At 39.5% G+C, this 24903-nt stretch overlaps 1 protein-coding gene across 2 annotated transcripts in view; it reads right to left on the bottom strand.

Annotated features, from left to right (window-relative positions):
- Positions 1–24903, bottom strand: part of DGKK (diacylglycerol kinase kappa) — a gene marked incomplete at both ends in the record, with an annotated part of 169913 nt that overhangs the window by 66183 nt on the left and 78827 nt on the right. The window contains 3 exons of one of the 2 annotated variants that reach the window (XM_079727400.1): positions 19451–19576; positions 19911–20014; positions 20486–20621. In XM_079727400.1, coding sequence (XP_079583526.1) covers positions 19451–19576; positions 19911–20014; positions 20486–20621 — 366 coding nt within the window. Of the gene's footprint in view, positions 1–19450; positions 19577–19907; positions 20015–20485; positions 20622–24903 lie in introns of both variants that reach the window. The other variant, XM_079727399.1, reaches the window with a different exon arrangement.

Raw genomic sequence — 24903 nt, forward strand, 5'->3', positions numbered from 1 at the left:
AATGTTCTATATATAGCTGTTAAGTCCATCTGATATAACATATCAGTTAAAGCCAAAGTTTCCTTATTGAGTTTCTTTCTGGATGGTTTATCCATTAATGAAAATGGGATATTAAAGTCCCCTATTCTTAATATTTTGTTGTCTATTTCTCCCTTTAAGTCTGTTAATAATTACTTTAAAATTTAGGTGCTCTTATGTTGGGTGCATAAATATTTATAAATATTATATTCTTTTGTTGGATTGTCCCCTTTATCATTATATGATGACCATTTTTGTCTCGTATTACAGTCATTGTTTTAAAGTTTATTTTGTCTGATATAAGTATAGTGGCCCTTGTTTTCTTTTGGACTAAATTTGCACAAAGTATCTCCTTTCATCCTTTCCCTTAGTCCCTGTGTTACCTTATATCCAAAGTGAGTTTCTTGTGGGGAGCATAGAGATGGGTCTTGTTTTTCTATCAATTCAGCCACTCTATGTCTCTTGATTGGAGAATTTAGGCCACTTACATTTAAAGTAATTATTGATAGGTGTGTGCTTATTTCTATTTTGTTAATTGTTTGCTGGCTGTTTTGTATTTCCTCTGTTCCATTCTTCTTTCCTTGCTCTCTTCCTTTGTGATTTGATAATTTTCTCTAGTGGTATGCTTAGATTCCTTTCTTTTTATCTTTTGTGTATCTACTATAGGTTTTTGCTTTGTGGTTACCATGAGGTTTACACATAAGAATTTATATTTATAAGTCTATTTTGTGTTGATAACCACTTAAGTTTGAATGCCTTCTAAAGCTCCACATTTTTATTCTCCCCCTACAACTTTTTATGCTTTTGATTCCACAATTTACCTCTTTTTATTTGTAGTTATGGTTATTTTTACTGCTTTTGTCTAGTTTTATGTGATTAATGCACTCCCTTTACAACATTTGATTATTCTGAGTTTTACTATATATTTACCTTTACCAATGTTTTATACTTTCTTATGTTTTCATGTTAGTGCCCTTTCATTTCAACTTAAAGATGTCCCTTTAATATTTCTTGTAATGCCAGTCTAGTGGTGATGAACTCCTTTGATTTTTGCTTGTCTGGAAAACCTTATCTCTTTTTCAATTCCGAAGGACAGCTTTGTCTGGTAGAGTTGGAAAATTTTTTCTTTTGGCACTTTGAATATATTGTGCTATTCCCTTCTGGCCTTCAAACTTTGTGCTGAAATATCTGCTGATAGTTTTATAGGTGTTCCCTTGTATGTAACAAATTGTTTTTCTCTTGCTGTTTTTATAATTCTCTCTTTGTCTTTAACTTTTTTTTTTTTTTTTTTTGCGGTATGCGGGCCTCTCACTGTTGTGGCCTCTTCCATTGCAGAGCACAGGCTCTGGACGCGCAGGCTCAGAGGCCATGGCTCATGGGCCCAGCCACTCCGTGGCATTTGGGATCTTCTCGGACCGGGGCACGAACCCGTGTCCCCTGCATCAGCAGGCAGACTCTCAACAACTGTGCCACCAGGGAAGCCCCTGTCTTTAACTTTTGACATTTTAATTACAATGTATCTTGGTGTGGGTCTCTTTGCATTCCTCTTATTTGGAACTCTCTGGGTTAACTGGATCTAGAGGTCTGTTTCCTTCCCCAGGTTAGGGAAGTTTTCAGCTATCATTTCTGCAAATAAGTTTTCTGTCACTTTCCCTCTCTGTTTTCTTTCTGTGACCCCTATAATGTGAATGTTTGTCCACCTGATGTTGTCCCATAAATCCTCTGAGTTATCTTCACTTTCTGTCAGTCTTTTTTCTTTTTGCTGCTCTGATTTGGATGAGTTCCATTTCCCTGTCTTTGAGTTCTCTGATCTTTTCTATTGCTTCATCTAGTTTGCTGCTAAAACCCTCTAGCGTATTTTTCACTTTAGTTATTGTATTCTTCAGCTTTGTGACTTACATTTGGTACTTTCTTATAACTTCTGTCTGTTGAAGTTCTCACTGTGTTCATCCATTCTTTTCCTCAGCATGGTGAGCATCTTTAGGACCACTATTTTGAACTCTTTATTAGGTAAATCGCTTATCTCTGTTTCATTAAGGAATTTTTCTGAGGTTTTATATTCTTATTTCATTTAGAACATATTCCTCTGTTTCTTCATTTTCCTTGACTTTCTGTGTTGGTTTTTAGCATTAGATAAAACAGCTACCTCTCCCATTCTTGAGGGAGTGGCCTCATAGGGGATGAAACTTATCATTCAACCCTTCCCTAGCTCTTGGTTGTTTCTCAAGGTTTTGTGATTTTCCAAGCAGCCTATTTTATTTTTAGTGGCTCCCAGTAGTTAGGGGTGTCCTAACCTCAGTGTCCCAAAGGGGAGGATCTCAATCAGTACCTAGATTCAGGTTAATTGGCAGCTGGACCCTCAGGCCACAGCTTTTAGAGTATGCCAATATATATAGTTCTGTGGGATTGAATGCATAAGTTCCACTGATCACCAGAGATGGGTGACATAGAAGTGTCACTTGTGTGGCAGTTGCAAAAACTGGGGTTCCAGATGAGTGTACATGCTCCTTTCCAGTAGATGTTCATGACCTGTTATAGGTCAGAGGGAGAGCACAATTATGGCATCCAACATCCTCAGAGAGCATCTTAGATATGTGTGAAACCAGAGGCCTGCCCTTCAGGCCAAAGCTCCAGGACAAGTAAACAGGCCTCTTTCACAGAAAGATGGGTTGTGTTTCAGCCTACTGCCAGTGCTGTGCCCTTGGGGTGGTGGTTGGCCAAGAACTCTCTCTCCCTCTCTTTTATAGTCCCATGGGACACAAAAATGCAAGCTCCACTGGCCACCAGAGCCAGGGGATCAAAGGGTATGCCCAAAGCAGCAGCCACAGAACACCAGGGCACAAGAATTGTGTAACAGCTCCCCTCCAGGAGATACTAGCACTCTGAATCACGGCAGAAAGAATAGCACCTGCCTCCTGAGGTCTCTGGAAAGGATTAGAGTTGGTCCTTAGATGTTTTTTAATTAAAAGCCTGCTCCTCAGGCTGCAACAATGAAGATAAGCTAATAGGCCCCTTTTGTTAGAAGATTGGGCTCCTCAGACTGTTGGTTCTTGCCGTGCCTTGGGGGTGGTAGCTGTAAGAACTCTTTCTTGATTTGCTACAATTCTTTGAGACCCGTGAGCATAAGCCCTGCTGGCCATCACATCCAGGTGATCTAGAGGTGTCCCCTGGGGGCAGATGTAAAAATCAGGGTACTTGATGAAGGTTCAAGCTTCTTTCCAGGAGATAATGGTGAGCTACGGAAAATCAGAAGGAGAGCACAAAGATGATGCCCACTGGCTGAAGCAAGGCAGAGGGAACCAGAATCTTTTAAGAAGCAGCTATTACTTTCATTTTTTCTTGTCTAGAATGATCAGTTTTACGGAAGCATCTAAAAGGCTAGAAAGTCTGGATCAGTGTTTCTCAACATTGTCACTATTGATATTTTGGGCCAAATAAATTCTTTGTGTTGTCCTGTGTATTGTAGGAAGTTTAGCAAAATCCCATGCCTCTACTCACTAGAAGTATGCAGCACACCTATTTCCCCTGAGCTGTAACAATAAAAAATGTCTCTAGACAGGGAGATCAGTCAAGATGGCAGAGTAGAAAGACCCTGAGCTCACCTCCTCTCACTGGCACACCAAAATTACAACTATTTACAGAACAACCATCCATGAAAAAGACTGGAACTTACCAGAAATGATCTTCTAAAACTAAAGCTATAAAGAAGGAACCACAACAAGATGGGTAGGAAGGGTGGAGTTGTGGTATAGTCAAGTCCCATACCCCTGGGTGGGCAATGCACACACAGGAATTACAATTGTAGAGGTTCTCCCCAAGAAGAGAAGGGTCTGAGCCCCATATCAGGCTCCCCAGCCTGGGGGTCCTACCCTGGGAAGATGAGCCCCCAGAATGTTTGTCTTTGAAGGTCAGCAGGGCTTACTTTCAGGAGTCCCAGAGGGCTGTGGTAAATAGAGACTCCATTCTTAAAGGGTACACACAAAATCTCACATACTCCAGGACCCAGGGCAGAAGCAGTAATTTGAAAGGAGCCTGGGTCAGACCTAAATGTTGATCTTGGAGAGTCTCCTGGAGAGGCAGGCAGCCACTGGAGCTCATCCTGGAGACACAGAGAATGGTGGCAGCCATTTTGGGGACCTTGCTCTACCAGGTGGACACTGGAGCTAGCAAGCGCCATTTTGGGATAATCCCTCCATCTTACTAACCTCAGGACCCAGCCCCACCCCCACCTAACAGCCTGTAAGCATCAGTATCAGAATGCGTCAGGCCAAGCCCTACCCAACAGTAGACGTACTGCCTTAAGATCCTCTACGCCCACAGCTACCCCTGGACATGGCCCTGCCCACCAGAGGGCCCAGGACCTGTCCCCACACACAAGTGTGAAGGTACTAGACCAGGGAAACCCAGAGCCCTGCAGCCAGAGACCTGGGATCTAGCCCTACCCACCAGTTGGCAGGCACCAGCTCCAGAATGCTTGGCCCCACTCAACAGCAAGCCTGCTCTAGCCTCAGGACCACCTTCACGTATCAGTGGACAGACACCATGATGACATGAAAACTGTAGATCCACAGCCTGCAGACTCAGCCTACCCAACAGTAGGCCAGCACCAGCCACAGGACCAGTGGGACCATGGTCCTGCTCACCAGCAGGCCAACACAAGCTCTGGGACCCCAGGACCCTGTAGCCAGACCTCAAGACTAGGCTCTTCCTGCCAGTGGGCTGCCACTAGCCAGAGGACCTGGCTTCAACCACCAGAGGGCTAGCACCAGCCCCAGGATCTCTTGGACCCTGACTCTGACCACCAGTGAGCCAGCACTAGTCCCAGGGCACCCTGGTGTTCCACAGACAGCTGCCTAGTGACTTGGCCCTGCCAACCCACAGTTGGCAGCATCCACACAAGGCAAGACGTGGAAACCAACTGGACTGAGGGTCAGCCATGCCTACCAGACCACCCACAGTAGTCAGCCCACCACAACAGAAGGATCCATGCAGCCCAGATAGGGGGCATCCTGAGAGCATTTAGCTCTGTGACAAGAGGGCATTGTGCTCCTGGGAGGCATAGGATGTCTCTTACAAAAGCCTACTTCTCCAAGGTCAGAGAACTTAACCAACCTATCAAATATATAAAAATACAAACAGCAGCTTAGGCAAAATGAGGTGACAGAGGAACAGGTTCCAAATGAAGGAACAAGATAAAACCCCAGAAGAAAAACTAAAGGAAATGGAGACAGGCAATCTACCTGAGAATGAGTTCAGGGTAGTGATCATAAAGATGATCAAAGAACTTGGGAGAAGAATGGATGCACAGAGTGAGAAGTTAGAAGTGTTTAACAAAGAGTTGGAAAATATAAAGAACAACAAAAAAGAGATGAAGAATACAATAACTGAAATAAAAATACACTAGAAAGAATCGACTGTAGACTAAATGATGCAGAGGAATGGATCAGAAAGCTGGAAGACAGAGTAGTGGAAACCACTGATGCTGAACAGAAAAAGAAAAAAAGAATGAAAAGAAATGAGGACAGTTTAAGAGACCTCTGGGAAATCATCAAGAGCACTAATGTTCGCATTATAGTGGACCCAGAAGGAGAAGAGAGAGAGAAAGGCACTGAGAACATAATTGAAGACATAATAGCTGAAAACTTTCCTAACTTGGTAAAGGAAACAGACATCCAAGTCCAGGAAGTGCAGAGAGTCCCATACAGGATTAAACCAAAGAGGAACACACCAAGACACATTGTAATTAAAATGGCAAAAATTAAAGATAGAGAATATTAAAAGCAGTAAGGGAAAATCAACAAATTACATACAAAGGAACTCCCATAAGTCTATCAGCTGACTTTGCAGCAGAAACTCTGCAAGCAAGAAGGGAGTGGCATGATATATTTAAAGTGATGAAAGGGAAAAACCTACAACTAAGAATACTCTACCTGGCAGGGCTCTCATTCAAATATGATGGAGAGATCAAAAGCTATACAGATAAGCAAAAGCTAGAGTTCAGCACAACCAAACATGTCTTACAAGAAATGTCAAAGGGACTTCTCTAAGTGGAAAAGAGAAGGCCACAACTAGAAACATGTAAATTACAAAAGGAAATAGCTCATTGGTAAAGACAAATATATAGTAAAGGTAGAAAATCAACCACACAGAAAGTTAGTAGGAAGGTTAAAAAACAAGAGGAGTAAAATCATCTATATCTACAATAAATAGTTAAGGGTTACACAAAACAATTAGATATAAAATATGATGTCAAAAACAGTAAATCATTGGGGAAGAGGGTACAAATGCAGGGTTGTTAAAATTCATTTGAAATTAAGAGATCAGTAACTTAAAATAATCATATATATATATATATATATATATATATATATATATAGCTATATATAAACCTCATGGTAACCACAAACCAAAAATCTGTAATAGATACACATACACAAAAGACAAAAGAATCCAAACATAATACTAAAGATAGTCATCAAATCACAAGGGAAGAGAGCAAGGGAAGAAATAACAAAAAAGTACTACAAAAATGACCAGAAACAATGAACAAAATGGCAATAAGTACATACTTATCAATATTTACTTTCAGTGTAAAAGGACTCAATGCTCCAATCAAAAGACATCAAGTGGCTAAATGGATACAAAAAAAGACCCATATATGTACTGCCTAAAAGAGACTCACTTCAGATATAAAGACACACATACTGAAAGTTAAGGGATAGAAAAAGTTATTACATGCAAATGGAAATGAAAAAAAGGAGGGGGGTAGAAATAGTTATATGAGACAAAAGACTTAAAAACAAAAACTATTATAAGAGACAAAGAGAGATATTACACAATGATAAAGGGATCAATCCAAGAAAATATAACAATGTAAATATATATGCACCCAACATAGGAGCACCTAAATGCATAAAGCAAATATTAACAGACATAGAGGGAGAAACTGACAGTAACACAGTAATAGGAGGGGACTTTAACACCCCACTACATCAATAGATAGATCATCCAGAAAGAAAGTCAATAAGCAAACACTAACCTTAAATAACACATTAGAGAAAAGGAACTATATATATTACTTCTAAAGGCAGCAGAGTACACATATTTTCAAGTGTACATGGAATTTTCTCCAGGATAGATCACACGCAAGGCCACAAAATAAGCCTTGGTAAATTTAAGAAAACTGAAATCATATAAAGCATCTTTTCTGACCACAACATTATGAAACTAGAAATTAACTACAAGAAAACTACAAGAAAAAAAACTGTGAAAAACAGAAACACGTGGAGGCTAAACAATATGCTACTAAACAACCAATAGATCACTGAAGAAATCAAAGAGGAAATTAAAAAATACCTGGAGACAAATGAAAATGAAAATGCAACAATCCAAAATATATGAGACACAGCAAAAGCAGTTTTAAGAGGGAATTTTATAGTGATATAAGCTTACCTTATGAAACAAGAAAAATCTCAAATAAAGAACCTAACCTTACACCTAAAGGAAGTAGAAAAATAATATCAAACAAACCCCAAAGTTAGTAGAGGAAAATTCATAAAGATCAGGGCAGAAATAAATGAAATGGAGACTAAAATGCAATAGAAAAGATTAATAAAACTAAGGGTTAGTTCTTGGAAAGATAAATCAAATCAATAAACCCTTAGCCAGACTCATCAAGAAAAAAGAGAGAGGGCCCAAATGGATAAAATCTTAAATGAAAAAGGAGAAGTTACAATTGATACCACAGAAATGCAAAGGATCATAAGAGATTTCTACAAACAATTATATGCCAATAAAATGGACAATGTAGAAGAAATGGACAAATTCCTAGAAATGTACCATCTCTCAAGACTGAACCAGGAAGAAATAGAAAATATGAACAGATCAATTACCAGTAATGTAATTGAATCAGTAATAAAACAACTCCCAACAAAAGTCCAGGACCAGATAGCTTCACAGGTGAATCCTACCTAACATTAAAGAAGAGTTAACACCTATCTCAAACTCTTCCAAAAATTGCAGAGGAAGGAACACTTCTGAACTCATTCTATGAGGCCAGTATCACACTGATACCAAAGCCAGACAAATATATCACACAAAAAAGAAAATTAAAGGCCAATATCACTGATTTGCATAGACCCAAAAATCTTCAACAAAATATTAGAATCCAACAATGTATTAAAAAGATCGTACAGCATGATCGTGTTATTTATCCCAGGGATGCAAGGATGGTTCAATATCCACAAATCAAGGTGATATATCACAGTAACAAATTGAAGACTAAAAAACATATGATCATCTTAATAGATGCAGAAAAATATTTTGACAAAATTCTACAGTCATTTGTGATAAAAAAAACTCTCCAGAAAGTGTGTATGGAAGGAACATATCTTAACATAATAGAGGATATATATGATAATCCCACAGCTAACATCATACTCAACAGTAGTGAAAAACTGAAAGCATTTCCCCTAACATTAGGAAAAAGGCAACAAAGCCCACTCTCACCACTTTTATTCAACATGGTATTGGAAGTCCTAGCTACAGCAATCAGATAAAAAGAAAGAAAGAATTAGAAGGAATCCACATTAGAAAGGAAGAAATAAAACTGCCACTATTTGCAGATGACATGATACTGTACATAGAAAACCCTAAAGACACCAATAAAACACTACTAGAGCTATTCAATGAATTCAGTAAAGTTGCAGGATACAAAATTAATATACAAAAATCGGTTGCATTTCTATTCACTAACAATGAAGTATCAGATAGAAAATTAAAGAGACAATCACATTTACAATCACATCAAAAAGAATCAAATAACTAAGAATAAACTTACCTGAAGTAAAAGACCTGTACACATATACTGATGAAAAACAACACAAACAGATGGAAAGATATACCTTTTTCATGGATTAGAAGAATTAATATTGTTAAAATGACCATACTACCCAAGGAAATCTACAGATCCAATGCAATCCCTATCAAAATACCAATGGCAGTTTTCCAGAACTAGAACAAATAATTCTAAAATTTGTATGGAACCACAAAAGACCCTGAATAGCCAAAACAGTCTTGAGAAAGAAGTAGAAAGCTGGAAGAATCACACTCCCTAACTTCAGATCTTACTACAAAGGAACAGTAATCAAAACAGTATAGTACTGGAACTAAAATAGACACATAGATTAATGGAACAAAATAAAGAGCCCCAAAATATACCCACACACTTATGGTCAATTAATCTAGTAAAAAGGAAGCAAGAATATACCATGGAGAAAAGACAGTCTCTTCAATAAGTGGTGCTGAGATAACTGGACAGCTACATGTAAAAGAATGAAATTGGAACATTTTCTCACACCATATACAAAAATAAACTCAAAATGGATTATAGACCTAAATATAAAACCTGAAGCCATAAAACTCCTAGAAGAGAATATAGGCAGAACACACTTTGACATAAATCATAGCAATATTTTTTTTGATTCTGGCTCCTAAGGCAAAGAAATAAAAGCAAAAATAAACAAATGGGATCTAATTAAACTTAAATGCATTTGCACAGCAAAGGGAACATCAACAAAATGAAAAGACACCCTACAGAATGAGAGAAAATATTCGCAAATGATATGACCGATAAGGGGTTAATATCCAAAATATATAAACAGCTCATACAACTCAATATCAAAAAAAAAAAAACTAAAAAAACAACCTGATTAAAAAATGGGCAGAGGGGGACCTTCAAGATGGCGAAGGAGTAAGACGTGGAGATCAACTTCCTCCCCACAAATACCTCAAAAATACATCTACATGTGGAACAACTCCTACAGAACACCTACTGAATGCTGGCAGAAGACCTCAGACTTCCAAAAAGGCAAGAAACTCCCCACGTACCTGGGTAGGGCAGAAGAAAAAAGAAAAAACAGAGACAAAAAATAGGGACGAGACCTGCAACTCTGGGAGGGAGCTGTGAAGGAGGAAAAGTTTCCACACACTAGAAGCCCCTTCACTGGCAGAGACGCGGGGTGGGGGGGAGAAGCTTTGGAGCCAGAGAGGAGAGCACAGCAACAGGGGTGTGGAGGGCAAAGCAGAGAGATGCCCTCACAGAGGATAGGTGCCGACCAGCAGTCAGCAGCCTGAGAGGCTTGTCTGCTCACCCGCTGGGGCAGGTGGGGGCTGGGAGCTGAGGCTCGGGCTTTGGAGGTCAGAGCCCAGTGAGAGGACTGGGGTTGGACAGTCTGAAGGGTGCTAGTGCGCCACAGCTAGCCGGGAGGGAGTCCGGGAAAAAGTCTGGAACTGCCTAAGAGGCAAGAGACAATTGTTTCAGTTTGTGTGAGGAGAGGGGATTCAAAGCACCACCTAAATGAGCTTCAGAGATGGGTGCAAGCCTCGGCTATCAGCTCGGACCCCAGAGACGGGCATGAAATGCTAATGCTAATGCTGCTGCTTCAGCCACCAAGAAACCTGTGTGCAAGCACAGATCACTATCCACACTCCCCCCCAGGAGCCTGTGCAGCACGCCACTGCCAGGGTCCCATGATCCAGGGACAACATCTCCGGGAGAACACATGGTGCACCTCAGGCTGTTGCAACATCAAGCTGGCCTCTGCGACCACAGGGTCGACCCACATTCCAATTATAACCTACTGTACCCCTCCCTCCCCATGGCCTGAGTGAGCCAGGGCTCCCTAAATAGCTGCTGCTTTAACCCCGTCCTGTCTGGACAGGAACAGATGCCTGAGGGCTACCTACATGCAGAGATGGGGCCAAAACCAAAGCTGAACCCCAGGAGCTGTGCAAATAAAGAAGAGAAAGGGAAATTTCTCCGTGCAGCCTCAGGAGCAGTGGATTAAATCCCCACAATAAACTTGATATACCCTACATCTGTGGAATACGTGAACAGACAATGAAGCATCCCAAAACTGAGGCAGTGGACTCTGGGAGCAACTGTAGACTTGAGGTTTGCGGTCTGTGACTGATTTGTTTCTAATTTTTATGTTTATCTTATCTTAATGTTTAGTGCTTGTTATCACTGGTGGATTTGTTTATTGGTTGAATTGCTCTCTCCATTATTATTATTATTTTATTTTAAAATTCTTTAATTTTTAAATTTATATTTTTTTCTTTCTTTTTTTTCTCCCTGTTCATCTGGGCCATGTGGCTGAGAGGGTCTTGGTGCTCCAGCCTGGTGTCATGCCAGAGCCTCTGAGGTGGGAGAGCTGAGTTCAGGACATTGGACCACCAGAGACCTCTCAGCCTCGCATAATATCAATTGGCGAGAGCTCTCCCAGAGATCTCTGTCTCAACACGAAGACCCAGCTCCACCGAATGGCCAGCAAGCTCCTGTGCTGGACATGCCATGCCAAACAACAAGCAAGACAGGATAAAGAAGATGTGGCACATATATACAATGGAATATTACTCAGCCATAAAAAGAAACGAAATTGAGTTATTTGTAGTGAGGTGGATGGACCTAGACTCTGTCATACAGAGTGAAGTAAGTCAGAAACAGAAAAACAAACACAGTATGCTAACACATATATATGGAATCTAAAAAACAAACACAAAAAAGGTCATGAAGAACCTGGGGCAGGACGGGAATAAAGATGCAGACCTACTAGAGAATGGACTTGAGGACACGGGGAGGAAGAAGGGTAAGCTGGGATAAAGTGAGAGAGTGGCATGGACACATATACACTACCAAATGTAAAACCGATAGCTAGTGGGAAGCAGCCGCATAGCACAAGGAGATCAGCTCGGTGCTTTGTGACCACCTAGAGGGGTGGGATGGGTGGGTGGGAGGGAGAGAGATGCAAGAGGGAAGACATATGAGGATATATGTATATGTATAGCAAATTCACTTTGTTATAAAGCAGAAATTAACACACCACTGTAAAATAATTGTACTCCAATAAGATGTTAAAAAAATGTAAAAAACCCCAAAAAACAAAAGAAAAACTAGCAAGATAGGAACACAACCCCAGCCACTAGCAGAGAGTCTGCCTAAAATCATACTAAGTTCACAGACACCCCAAAACACACCATCAGATGCAGTCCTGCCCACCAGGAAGACAAGATCCAGCCTCATCCACCAGAATACAGGCACCAGTCCCCTCCACCAGGAAGCCTACAGAAGCCACTGAACAAACCTCAACCACTGGGGGCAGACACCAAAAACAATGGGAACTATGAACGTACAGCTTGCGAAAAGGAGACCCCAAACAAAGTAAGTTAAACAAAATGAGAAGACAGAGAAATATGAAGCAGATGAAGGAGCAAGGTAAAAACCCAGCAGACCAAACAAATGAGGAGGAAATAGGCAGTCTACCTGAAAAAGAATTCAGAGTAATGATAGTAAAGATGATCCAAAATCTTGGAAATAGAATGGAGAAAACACAAGAAACGTTTAACAAGGACCTAGACGAACTAAACAGCAAACAAACAGGTATTAACAACACAATACATGAAATTAAAAATTCTTTAGAAGTAACCAATAGCAGAATAACTGAGGCAGAAGAATGGACAAGTGGCCTGGAAGATAAAATAGTGGAAATAATTGCCACAGAGCAGAATAAAGAAAAAAGAACGAAAAGAATTGAGGACAGTATCAGAGACCTCTGGGATAATGTTAAACACAAAACCTTTGAATTATAGGGGTCCCAGAAGAAGAAGAGAACAAGAAAGGTTCTGAGAAAATATTTGAGGAGATTATAGTTGAAAACTTCCCTAACATGGGAAAGGAAATAGTCAAGCAAGTCCAGGAAGAGCAGAGAGTCCCACACAGGATAAATCCAAGGAGAAACATGGCAAGACACATATTAATCAAACTATCAAAAATTAAATTCAAAGAAAAAGTATTAAAAGCAGCAAGGGAAAAGCAATAAATAACATACAAGGGAATCACCATAAGGTTAACAGCTGATCTTTCAGGAGAAACTGCAAGCCAGAAGGGAGCGGCAGGACATATTTAAAGTGATGAAAGGGAAAAATATACAGCCAAGATTACTCTACCCAGCAAGGATCTCATTCAGATTCAATGGAAAAAAAATTTTACAGGCTAGCAAAAGCTAAGAGAATTCAGCACCACCAAGCCAGCTCTCCAACAAATGCTAAAGGAACTCCTCTAGGCAGGAAACACAAGAGAAGGAAAAGACCTACAAAAACAAACCAAAAACAATTAAGAAAATGGTAATAGGAACATATATATTGATAACTACCTTAAATGTAAATGGATTAAATGCTCCAACCAAAAGACACAGACAGGCTGAATGGATACAAAAACAAGACCCGTATATAGGCTGTCTACAAGAGACCCACTTCAGACCTAGGGATAGATACAGACTGAAAGTGAGGGGATGGAAAAATACATTCCATGCAAATGGAAATCTAAAGAAAGCTGGGGTAGCAATTCTCATATCAGACAAGATAGACTTTGAAATAAAGACTATTACAAGAGAAAAGAAGGATACTACATAATGATCAAGGGATCAATCCAAGAAGAGGATATAAAAATTGTATATATTTATGCACCCAACATAGGACCACCTCAATATATAAGGCAATTGCTAACAGCCATAAAAGGGGAAATCATCAGTAACACAATAATTGTAGGAGACTTTAACACCCCACTTTCACCAATGGACAGATCATCCAAAAGGAAAATAAATAAGGAAACACAAGCTTTAAATGACACATTAAACAAGATGGACTTAATTGATATTTATAGGACATTCCATCCAAAAACAACAGGATACCATTTCTTCTCAAGTGCTCATGGAACATTCTCCAGGATAGATCGTATCTTGGGTCACAAACCAAGCCTTGTTAAATTCAAGAAAATTGAAATCATATCAAGTGTCTTTACTGACCACAAGGCTATGCGACTAGATATCAATTACAGGAAGAAAACTGTTAAAAATACAAACTCATGGAGGCTAAAAAATACACTAATAAATAACAAAGAGATCACTGAAGAAATCAAAGAGGAAATCAAAAAATACCTAGAAACAAATGACAATGAAAACACAATGACCCAAAACCTATGGGATACAGCAAAAGCAGTTCTAAGAGGGAAGTCTATAGCAATACAATACTACCTCAAGAAGCAAGAAACATCTCAAATAAACAACCAAACCTTACACCTAAAGCAATTAGAGAAAGAAGAACAAAAAACCCCAAAAGTTAGCAGAAGGAAAGAAATCATAAAGATCAGATCAGAAATCAATGAAAAAAAATGAAGGAAACAGTAGCAAAGATCATTAAAACTAAAAGCTGTTTTTTTCTGAGAAGATAAACAAAATTGATTAACCATTAGCCAGACTCATTAAGAAAAAAAGGAAGGAGACTCAAATGAATAGAATTAGAAATGCAAAAGGGGAAGTAACAACTGATACTGCAGAAATGCAAACGATCATGAGAGATTACTACAAGCAACTCTGTGCCAGTAAAATGGGCAACCTGTAAGAAATGGACAATTCTTAGAAAAGCAGAAGCTTCTGAGACTGAACCAGGAAGAAACAGAAAATGTAAACAGACCAATCACAAACACTGAAATTGAAACAGTGATTAAATTCTTCCAACAAACAAAAGGCCTAGATGGCTTCATAGGTGAATTCTATCAAACATTTAGAGAAGAGTTCACACCTTTCCTTCTTAAACTCTTCCAAAATATAGCAGAGGGAGGAACACTTCCAAACTCATTCTATGAGGCCACAATCACCCTGATACCAAAACCAAAGATGTCACAAAAATAAAACTACAGGCCAATATCAGTGATGAATATCGAAGCAAAAATCCTCAACCAAATACTGGCAAACAGAATCGAACAGCACATTAAAAGGATCATACACCATGATCAAGTGGGGTTTATCCCAGTAATGCAAGGATTCTTGAATATATGCAAATCAACCAATGTGATACACCACATTAACAAATTGAAGGCTAAAAACCATATGGTCATCTCAGTAGATGCAGAAAATCTTTGGACAAAATTCAACACCCATTTATGATAAAAATTCTACAGAAAGTAGGCATAGAGGGGACTAACCTCAACATAATAAAGGCCATATATAAGAAACCCACAGCCAACATCATTCTCAATGGTGAAAAACTGAAACCATTTCCACTAAGATCAGAAACAAGACAAGGTTGCCCACTGTCATCACTAGTATTCAACATAGTTTTGGACATTTTAGCCACGGCAATCAGAGAAGAAAAAGAAATAAAAGGAATGCAAATCGGAAAAGAAGAAATAAAACAGTCACTGTTTGCAGATGACATGCTACTACATAGAGAATCCTAAAGATGCTACCAGAAAACTACTAGAGCTAATCAATGAATTTGGTAGAGTAGCAGGCTACATAATAATGCACAGAAATCTCTTGCATTCCTATACACTAATGGTAAAAAGTCTGAAAGAGAAATTAAGGAAACCCTCTCATTTATCATTGCAACAAAAAGAATAAAACACCTAGGAATAAAACTACCTAAGGAGACCAAAGGCCTGTATGCAGAAAACTATAAAACACTGATGAAAGAAATTAAAGATGAACAAACAGGTGGAGAGATACACCATGTTCTTGGATAGGAAGAATCAACATGTGAAAATGACTCTACTACCCAAAGTAATCTACAGATTCAATGCAATCCCTATCAAACTACCACTGGCATTTTTCACAGAAGTAGAACAAAAAATTTTACAATTGGTATGGAAACACATAAGACTCTGAATAGCCAAAGCAATCTTTTTTTTTTTTTTTTGCGGTATGCAGGCCTCTCACTGTTGTGGCCTCTCCCGTTGCGGAGCACAGGCTCCGGACGCGCAGGCTCAGCGGCCATGGCTCATGGGCCCAGCCGCTCCGCGGCATGTGGGATCTTCTCGGACCGGGGCACGAACCCGTGTCCCCTGCATCGGCAGGCAGACTCCCAACCACTGCACCACCAGGGAAGCCCCAAAGCAATCTTGAGAAAGAAAAATGGAGCTGGAGGAATCAGGCTGCCTGACTTCAGATTATACTACAAAGCTACAGTAAACAAGACAGTATGGTACTGGCACAAAAACAGAAATATAGATCAATGGAATAGGATAGAAAACCCAGAGATAAACCCATGCACATATGATCACTTTACCTTTGCCAAAGGAGGCAAGGATATACAATGGAGAAAAGACAGCCTCTTCAATAAGTGGTGCTGGGAAAACTGGACAGCTACATGGAAAAGAATGAAATGAGAACACTCCCTAACACCATACACAAAAATAAACTCCAAATGGATTAAAGACCTAAATGTAAGGCCAGACACTATCAAACTCTTAGAGGAAAACATAGGCAGAACACTCTGTGACACACATCATAGCAGGATCCTTTTTGACCCACCTCCTAGAGAAATGGAAATAAAAACAAAATTAAACAAATGGGATGTAATGAAACTTAAAAGCTTTTGCACAGCAATGGAAACCATAAACAAGATGAAAGGACAACCCTCAGAATGGAAGAAAATATTTGCAAAAGAAGCAACTGACAAAGGATTAATTTCCAAAATTTACAAGCAGCTCATGCAGCTCAATATCAAAAAAACAAACAACTCAATCCAAAAATTGGCAGAAAACTTAAAAAGACATTTTTCCAAAGAAGATACACAGATTGCCAAGAAATATATGAAAGAATGCTCAACATCACTAATCATTAGAGAAATGCAAATCAAAACTCCAATGAGGTATCACCTCACACCAGTCAGAATGGCCATCATCAAAAAATCTACAAACAATAAATGCTGGAGAGGGTGTGGAGAAAAGGGAGCCCTCTTGTACTGTTGGTGGGAATGTAAATTGATACAGCCACTATGGAGAACAGTATGGATGTGCCTTAAAAAACTAAAAATAGAGCAAACCTATGATCCTGCAATCCCGCTCCTGGGCATATATCTGTAGAAAAACATTGTTCAAAAGGATACATGCACCCCAATGTTCATTGCAGTGCTGTTTACAATAGCCAAGACGTGGAAGCAACCTAAATATCCATCGACAGATGAATGGATAAGGAAGATGTGGTACATATATACAGTGGAATATTACTGAGCCATTAAAAAGAATGAAATAATGCCATTTGTGGCAACATGGATGGACCCGGAGATTATCATACTAAGTGAAGTAAATCAGACAGAGGAATACAAATATCATATGGTATCTCTTATATATGGAATCAAAAAAAATGATACAAATGAATTTGTTTACAAAAAAGAAATAGATTCACAGACTTAGAGAACAAACTTACGGTTACCAGTGGGGAAGGGTCGGGGGGAGAGATATACTGGGAGTTTGGGATTGACATGTACACACTGCTATATTTGAAATAGATAACCAAAAAGGACCCACTGTATAGCACAGGGAATGCTGCTCAATATTCTGTAATAACCTAAATGGGAAAAGAATTCAAAAAAGAATAGATACATCTATATGAATAACTGAACCACTTTGCTGTACCCCTGAAACTAACACAGCACTGTTAATCAATCATGCTCCAATATAAAATGAAAAAAAATTTTTAATGGGCAGAAGGCCTAAATATACATCTTTTTTTCTGAAGGAGACATACAGAATGCCAACAGGAACATGAAAAGATGCTCAACATTGCTAATAATCAGGGAAATGCACATGAAAACTACAACGAGGCATCACCTCACACCAGTCAGAATGGCCATCACCAAAATATCTACAAATAATAAATCCTGGAGAGGATGTAGAGAAAAGTGAACCCTCCTACACTGTTTTTGGGAATGTAAATTAGTGCAGCCACTATGAAGAACAGTATGGACCTTCCTCAGAAAACTAAAAATAGAACTACCATATGATCCAGCAATTCTGCTTCCGGGTATACATCTGAAGAAAATGATAACACTAATTCAAAAAGATACATGCACCCCAATGTTCATAGCAGCATTCTTCATAATAGTGAAGATATGGAAGCAACCTTAGTGTCTATCAGCAGATGAATGAATAAAGAACAAGTGTCATACACACACACACACACATACACACACACACACACAATGGAATACTATTCAGCCATAAATAAGAGTGAAAATTTGCCATCTGCAACAACATGGATGGATCTGGAGGGTATTATCCTAAGAGAAATAAGTCAGACAGAGAAAGACAAATACTGTATGTTATCACTTATATATGGAATCTAAAAAACAAGAAAACTAGTTAATAGCACAGGGAGATCAGCTTGGTGCTTTGTGACTGCCTGGAGGGGTGGGATAGGGAGGGTGGGAGGGAGGGAGGGAGGCGCAAGAGGGAAGGGATGTGGGAACAGATGTATATGTATGACTGATTCACTTTGTTATAAAGCAGAAACTAATAATAAAAAAAGAAAACTAGTTAATATAACAAAAAATATACTCACAGGTATAGAGGACAAACTAGTGTTTACTAGTTTGGGGGAGGTATAAGATAGGGGTAGGGGATTAAAAGGTACAAATTATTATGCATAAAATAAATAAGCTACAAGGATATACAGTACAGCACAGGGAATATAGCCAATATTTTATAATATATATAAATAGAGTATAATCTTTAAAAATTGTGAATCACTATGTTGTACACCTAAAACTTACATAATATTGTAAATCAACTATACCTTGATAAATAAAAAAATTCCATCAGAATATCATTAGATAAAAAAAATATCTCCAGACACTGTCATATGTGTCCTGTGGGTGGGGGAATATACCCCCAGTTGAGAACTGCTGGTTTAAAGGCATGGTAATGTTGTAGTTAAGAGCACAGTTTTTACACAATTATGTATGAATCAAGACTCTTTTCCTTACTGGCTTCATGACCTTGAGCAAATCACTTCACTTTTCTGAACCTCATTTTCCTCTCTTCTGTAAATGGGAACAACGAGGCCTGGTTTAGGGTTGTTGCAAGGATTTAATGAGATCATGTATATAAAACACTCAATACATAGTGGCAATAATAATGTGCTAATATTATTAACCATTATTAATTAACAAAGATTGCAATTTCCTAGGAAATGGTGAATGAGGAAAGGAGGCGGTTTCTTAAGGGTATACTCAGAACTAACTTTTTAATTGCCCATACTGTCGTAAGAGAATTCACCTCTTCCCATTTGCTAATAGGCCTCACCATCAAAGATAAGAGGGAGTATTAAATCTTTCTCTCAAAGATTCCATAGCTAATTCTGGAAAGGCAGGATACTGAGCTCTATACTATGGAATCTGTATAATCTATTTTGGGGTAAGGGTCTTTGAGATTTCTCTCTATGTGTAGGCACAATCAAACTCCAACCCACCCCTTCTCTAGATTGGGGTAAGGGTCTCTGAGATTTCTATCTATGTGTAGGCACAATCAAACTCCAACCCACCCCTTCTCTAGAAGTCAGCTCTCTAAATATCAAAGAGATGAGAAAAGTCTTACCGTAGAATTACACCAGAGACACCGGAAATCTTGAAGTCTCTGATAACTGCCACAGTTCTCGTGACATACTGCGCACTGAGAACTGACAGATATGTTTCCTTCTACCCACTGATGAGGCATAGTTTTCTGAAGGATAAAAAGAGACAAGAGGTAGAAGTTAGAGATATAAGGAGAGGAAGGGCCAGCTGGAATAACTATACTACCCCATGGAGGACACTAGATAACCCCAAGGAAGTTCTCCATCATCCTGCCCTCCCCACTCCCATGTTAGTGACAAATGACAGGTGGGAGCTGGCGAGGGGAGGCTTTCATTCTTCTAGATTTGTTGGATCATAAGCCTGGGAAAGAAGCCTACTTGGGTTATCTGGAAACAGGAAGAAGTCTTCCTTCCCCTGTGTGTCGTGACTGAAGGGGAGATGGAAAAGGGTGATTATGAGAAAGCATGGCTGGTACTCACTACTTCATCTGCAGGCATGAGGAGGTCATCAGTAATGGATAATGTATTCCATTTGCAATCTTTGCTTGCTCTTAAAGCACATAATCTGTGAGACTTTACTTTGCACACTGTGAAAGAGGAAGAAAAAAAGATGGATGTTAATCTGGTGGCAATGAACATTCTAACTTCCTTCCCTAAGCTGCTCTAAAAGTTAGAACCTAGGTGCATCTAAGTAGTTGTGACTTAACTCCAAAGGCTTATTTTCCATATATTTCAGTTTCTTTGTATTCTTCCTGGCCAAATTTTCTATTACCTGACTTGAATTGAAACTGATGGTAAGAATGAGGTGATTTCTATTTTTCCAAACCTGTGACTGTACTGTCCAATCCTCCCAGACCCAACCCTCCCTTTTGATTAATGAGAATTCCCCCTCATGCCAGTTTCCTCCTGTCTCCTTTCCCCTGTCTGTTAAGTGTCATGGTTAACATTACACTAGAATCAGTGACCTAGTGTGGGTTAATGATACTAGAGCCGCATGAGCTCCTTCACACCCATCTCCACCCATTGAGCTCCACTTCCTAAAGGAATCAGAAATGTACCTTCGCAGATGATAACATTTCGAGATAAGGCAGGAATGGTCCCTCGACAAACATTGCAGTGCTGGGTCCGGGGACTGTGGCTTGAGTACCAATAGTGCATTCCAACAAGAAAAGGGTTGTTTTCTGCTGCAGGTATCTAAAATAAATCAAAGAGAAGAAAGAATAGAGAGCTAATCACAGAGACGGATTAGGGAAGGCCAGAAAATCTGAATGCTAAGGCTGAAATGGCCAGCTACCTAAGGCGTCAGAGCATGTGAAGAGGAAGAATCAAAGTTGAGCCAATGCTTAACAAATCTCCCATCTCTGTTTTTTCCCAGTGGTTTTGAAAAGGGAAAAGGAATGAGGGGGTGGTAGATCCTAGAACAGGGACCTGAAGGCAGGAGTGATGATCTTTATACTCCTTGGCTAAACCATTTCATTGGTTTAGCCTAAGCAAAATTAGTGCTGTTAGCCTTGGCCTTGGCTCTCTTTGAGTAGTCAGCAAAAGGAGGTGGTGAGTAGGAAATTCAGTGATATCCAAGCCCTCTTGCCAGGCAAGAAAGGGAGGAGGCAGGGCTCTGACTCTAGGCTAAGGAATGCTTGTCAGGCTTTAGCTACCTCCTGGAGTTATACATTACCCTTCCTGGGCCTACTGCTGCCAAGTGAGGAGAGCATTGCATTGCTGGGACAACAGTTTCATTTCAGAGGCTTCTGGTCCCAGTATTCTTTTCTGAATAACATGCTCTGACTGCCTATATCAATTTCCTGGTTAATCAATTTAATTCATTCAAAATTCATTAAATTTTTACTGAGTAACTGCTATGTGCTTGGCTCTTTTCAAGGCACTGATGAACAAGATAAAGTCTCTGTCCTCATGGAATGGCATTCTGTTTGGTGTCCTCTTTCATGGTATTCAATTTAACATTTACTATTAACCTCCCTATAAATGCTACATTTGTTTATCACAGCCTGACTCTCATGGCTGTGGGGCCAGCACAGGGCATACCAGAAACTAGTTTTGGGGTTAAAAGGGGAAGGGAAGGAGTGGGCACCAAAAACTTCCAAATTTTTCTGGGTGTTCATTCAACAGGACACTTCCACCTTTTCTATAATTCCTGTGAATGTCTGATCTCTTCCCTCTATGCCTTCCACTGGAATGTAGACATAAGCGTATGCATTCAGCTTTTTATTCTTGATGTTATAATCGGTTGGGTGTGTAAAGGCATAAGACTTTAAAATGAACTATATATTCTTCCTGATGCTAGCTGATACTGGTCCACTAGAGAGAGAGACAGAGAGAGACAGAGAGGGAAAGTGAGAAAGCGCTATTGAGGGATCTGCCATATTTAGTGTTCAACCTTGATCAACTTATAGGAATTCATCATCTAAAACATAGCCTGTACATGGTATTCTCTGATCCCTCCTTCCCCCTCTGGCATGCCGTTTATGTGCTAAGATGCTGTTGGAATGACCAGGAAGCTTCTGGAAGGAAAAGCTACTTTGATGCGCTAAAGGCTCACCTAGTATGGAGTCACTTTGTGATTGTATTGTTTTTTGCATACTGAAACCCTGGCAAAATTCCGAGAAGATCAAAGTAGAGAGTGGAGAGTCCTGAGGAAGTGACACAGTCTTGGCTTTGACATGCTGAGCAACTAGCACCTTTCTACTTCCCATGCCACTAGATTATAACTTTACAAGTACGTTCCTTCCTTCCAACCTCCTTCTTTCCTCCAATAATTACTAAGAGCGACTTTGTGTCATCTATAAAGCTAGGCACTGGAGATCCAGAGATGAATGATCCATAGTTCTTGCCCTCACGGAGCTCATAGTCTACTGTAGGAGACAACTTCCTAAACAGATCACTCCAGTGTAGAGTGAAAAGTGAGCTCTCCTATAATGTTCAAGATTCTACAGGACAAATGGAAGAAATGATGAACTCTGCCTGGGTAGACTACTGAATTTCATGCTCCAATTAGCTACAGAATATAAAAATATATAAAATGGACATTGCTTTGGTTCAGCAGTGGAGGAGGTGGGATTTATATTCCTTAAGTGCATCCTATTGTATAAGAAAACTTTGATACATACCACCCTGGATGAGTACATGTTGTATGCTGAATTGTGTCCCCTGACAAAATATGTTCAAGTACCTGGTACCTGTGAATATGACCTTATTTGAAAATAGAATCTTTATAGATATAATCAATTTAAGATGTTGTCATAATGGATTAGTGACTGGTGTCCTTTCCCTCTTTTTTTAAAATTAAAAATTTTTTTAACATCTTTATTGGAGTATAATTGCTTTACAATGGTGTACTAGTTTCTGCTTTATAACAAAGTGAATCAGTTATAAATATACATATATCCCCATATCTCTTCCCGCTTGCATTTCCCTCCCTCCCACCCTCCCTATCCCACCCCTCTAGGTGATCACAAAGCACTAAGCTGATCTCTCTGTGCTATGCGGCTGCTTCCCACTAGCTATCTATTTTACGTTTGGTTGTGTATATATGTCCATGCCACTCTCTCACTTTGTCCCAGCTTACCCTTCCCCCTCCCCGTATCCTCAAGTCCATTCTCTAGTAGGTCTGCATCTTTATTCCCGTCTTGACACTAGGTTCTTCATGACCATTTTTCTGTTTGTTTTTTAGATTCCATATATATGTGTTCATATACGGTATTTGTTTTTCTCTTTCTGACTTACTTCACTCTGTATGACAGACTCTAGGTCTATCCACCTCACTACAAATAACTCAATTTCGTTTCTTTTTATGGCTGAGTAATATTCCATTGTATATATGTGCCACATCTTCTTTATCCATTCATCTGCCGATGGACACTTAGGTTGCTTCCATGTCCTGGCTATTGTAAATAGAGCTGCAATGAACATTGTGGTACATGACTCTTTTTGAATTATGGTTTTCTCAGGGTATACACCCAGTAGTGGGATTGCTGGGTCGTATGGTAGTTCTATTTGTAGTTTTTTGAGGAACCTCCATAATGTTCTCCATAGTGGCTGTATCAACTTACATTCCCACCAACAGTGCAAGAGGGTTCCCTTTTCTCCACACCCTCTCCAGCATTTATTGTTTCTAGATTTTTTGATGATGGCCATTCTGACTGGTGTGAGATGGTATCTCATTGTAGAAGAAGGAAATTTAGACAGACACAGGGGAGACATCATGTGATGATAGAGGCAGAGATTGGAATGATGTGTCTACAAGCCAAGGAATGCCTACAATCACCAGAAGCTAAGAAGAGGCAAAGAAGGATTCTCTTCTAGAGCCTTCAGAAAGAGTACAGCCTCGCCAACACATTGATTTTGTACTTCTAGACTCCAGAACTGTGGGAGATGTATCTTAATTCACCCAGTTTGTGGATTTGATATGGCAGTCCTGGGAAACTAACACAGTATGTCATTACAGGCCTTTCTAGTAATTGACACAGATTAAAAATTGACTTTGAAGACAGATGAAGAACTGTGGCATGTATACAAACCACTGATCTCTGAATGTTAAGGCTTTCAATGTGTGGTGGGTTTTATGTTTGATTTTTATGCTCTCTAAAATACATAGGTTAATACATTCATGCAGGGACCGTCACTCCAATCTGATTCTTCACTGTTTCAGAGCAGCTAAGGCTATTTTCTCCATCTCCTGAATCCCTTTCAGCATAATCCAGAACCCAGATAGGTTCATTAATTATCTGTCTATTCATTAAAGGAGATATTGTCAGTCCAGGTGTTTGGTAAACTCTAAAGCACTGTTCAAGCGTGAGGACTTAATAATATTAAGTATTTTCAAAGTGCATAAAAGTCTCAGATGAAACATCCCCTAAAGCACAAAATCTTCTAAAGATGTGTTTCCTTAAAAGAATCTTGTTTGGGATGGTTTATGTGATGAAAGGCTGTGTTTAGATAAAACAAAATTAGTGGTTTGTACTGTAACTTGAAGCCAACTTTTTTGTTATATCAAGGTTTTGGAAACTATAGAATGTTAGGGCCTCCCAGGTTGGCCATTGGTAGGGTGACCATATCATCCAAATCAGGACACTTTGAACAGTGAAAGGGGGAGCTATAGTATGTAATTATGCTGGAACAATAAGTGTAAATTGTGTTCATCCTGAGAAAACCACTAGCCATGGAGATGCTCCACATGAGCTAGAGAGTCATTTAGCCAATTTGAATCTATTTGTTGATCTATACAGCCTAGCTGTCTGGCTTAGTAGCACTTAGTTGCCTATCGGGCTACCACATACTCACAAGGGGTGGGGACTAGAGGAGAGAAAAGATAATTAGGTAAAATTTAAGATGTCTTTCCAAGAACATGGATTTAGAGTTAGGAGAGCTAAGATCTCAATTCTGCCACAATAAATTGTGTGATTTCAGGCAAGGCAACTGAACTCTTCCAAGGTTTTTTTTCTCACTTACTTAATGAAAT

The sequence above is a fragment of the Hyperoodon ampullatus genome (assembly GCF_949752795.1).
Source record: "Hyperoodon ampullatus genome assembly, chromosome: X".
NCBI lineage: Eukaryota > Metazoa > Chordata > Mammalia > Artiodactyla > Ziphiidae > Hyperoodon > Hyperoodon ampullatus.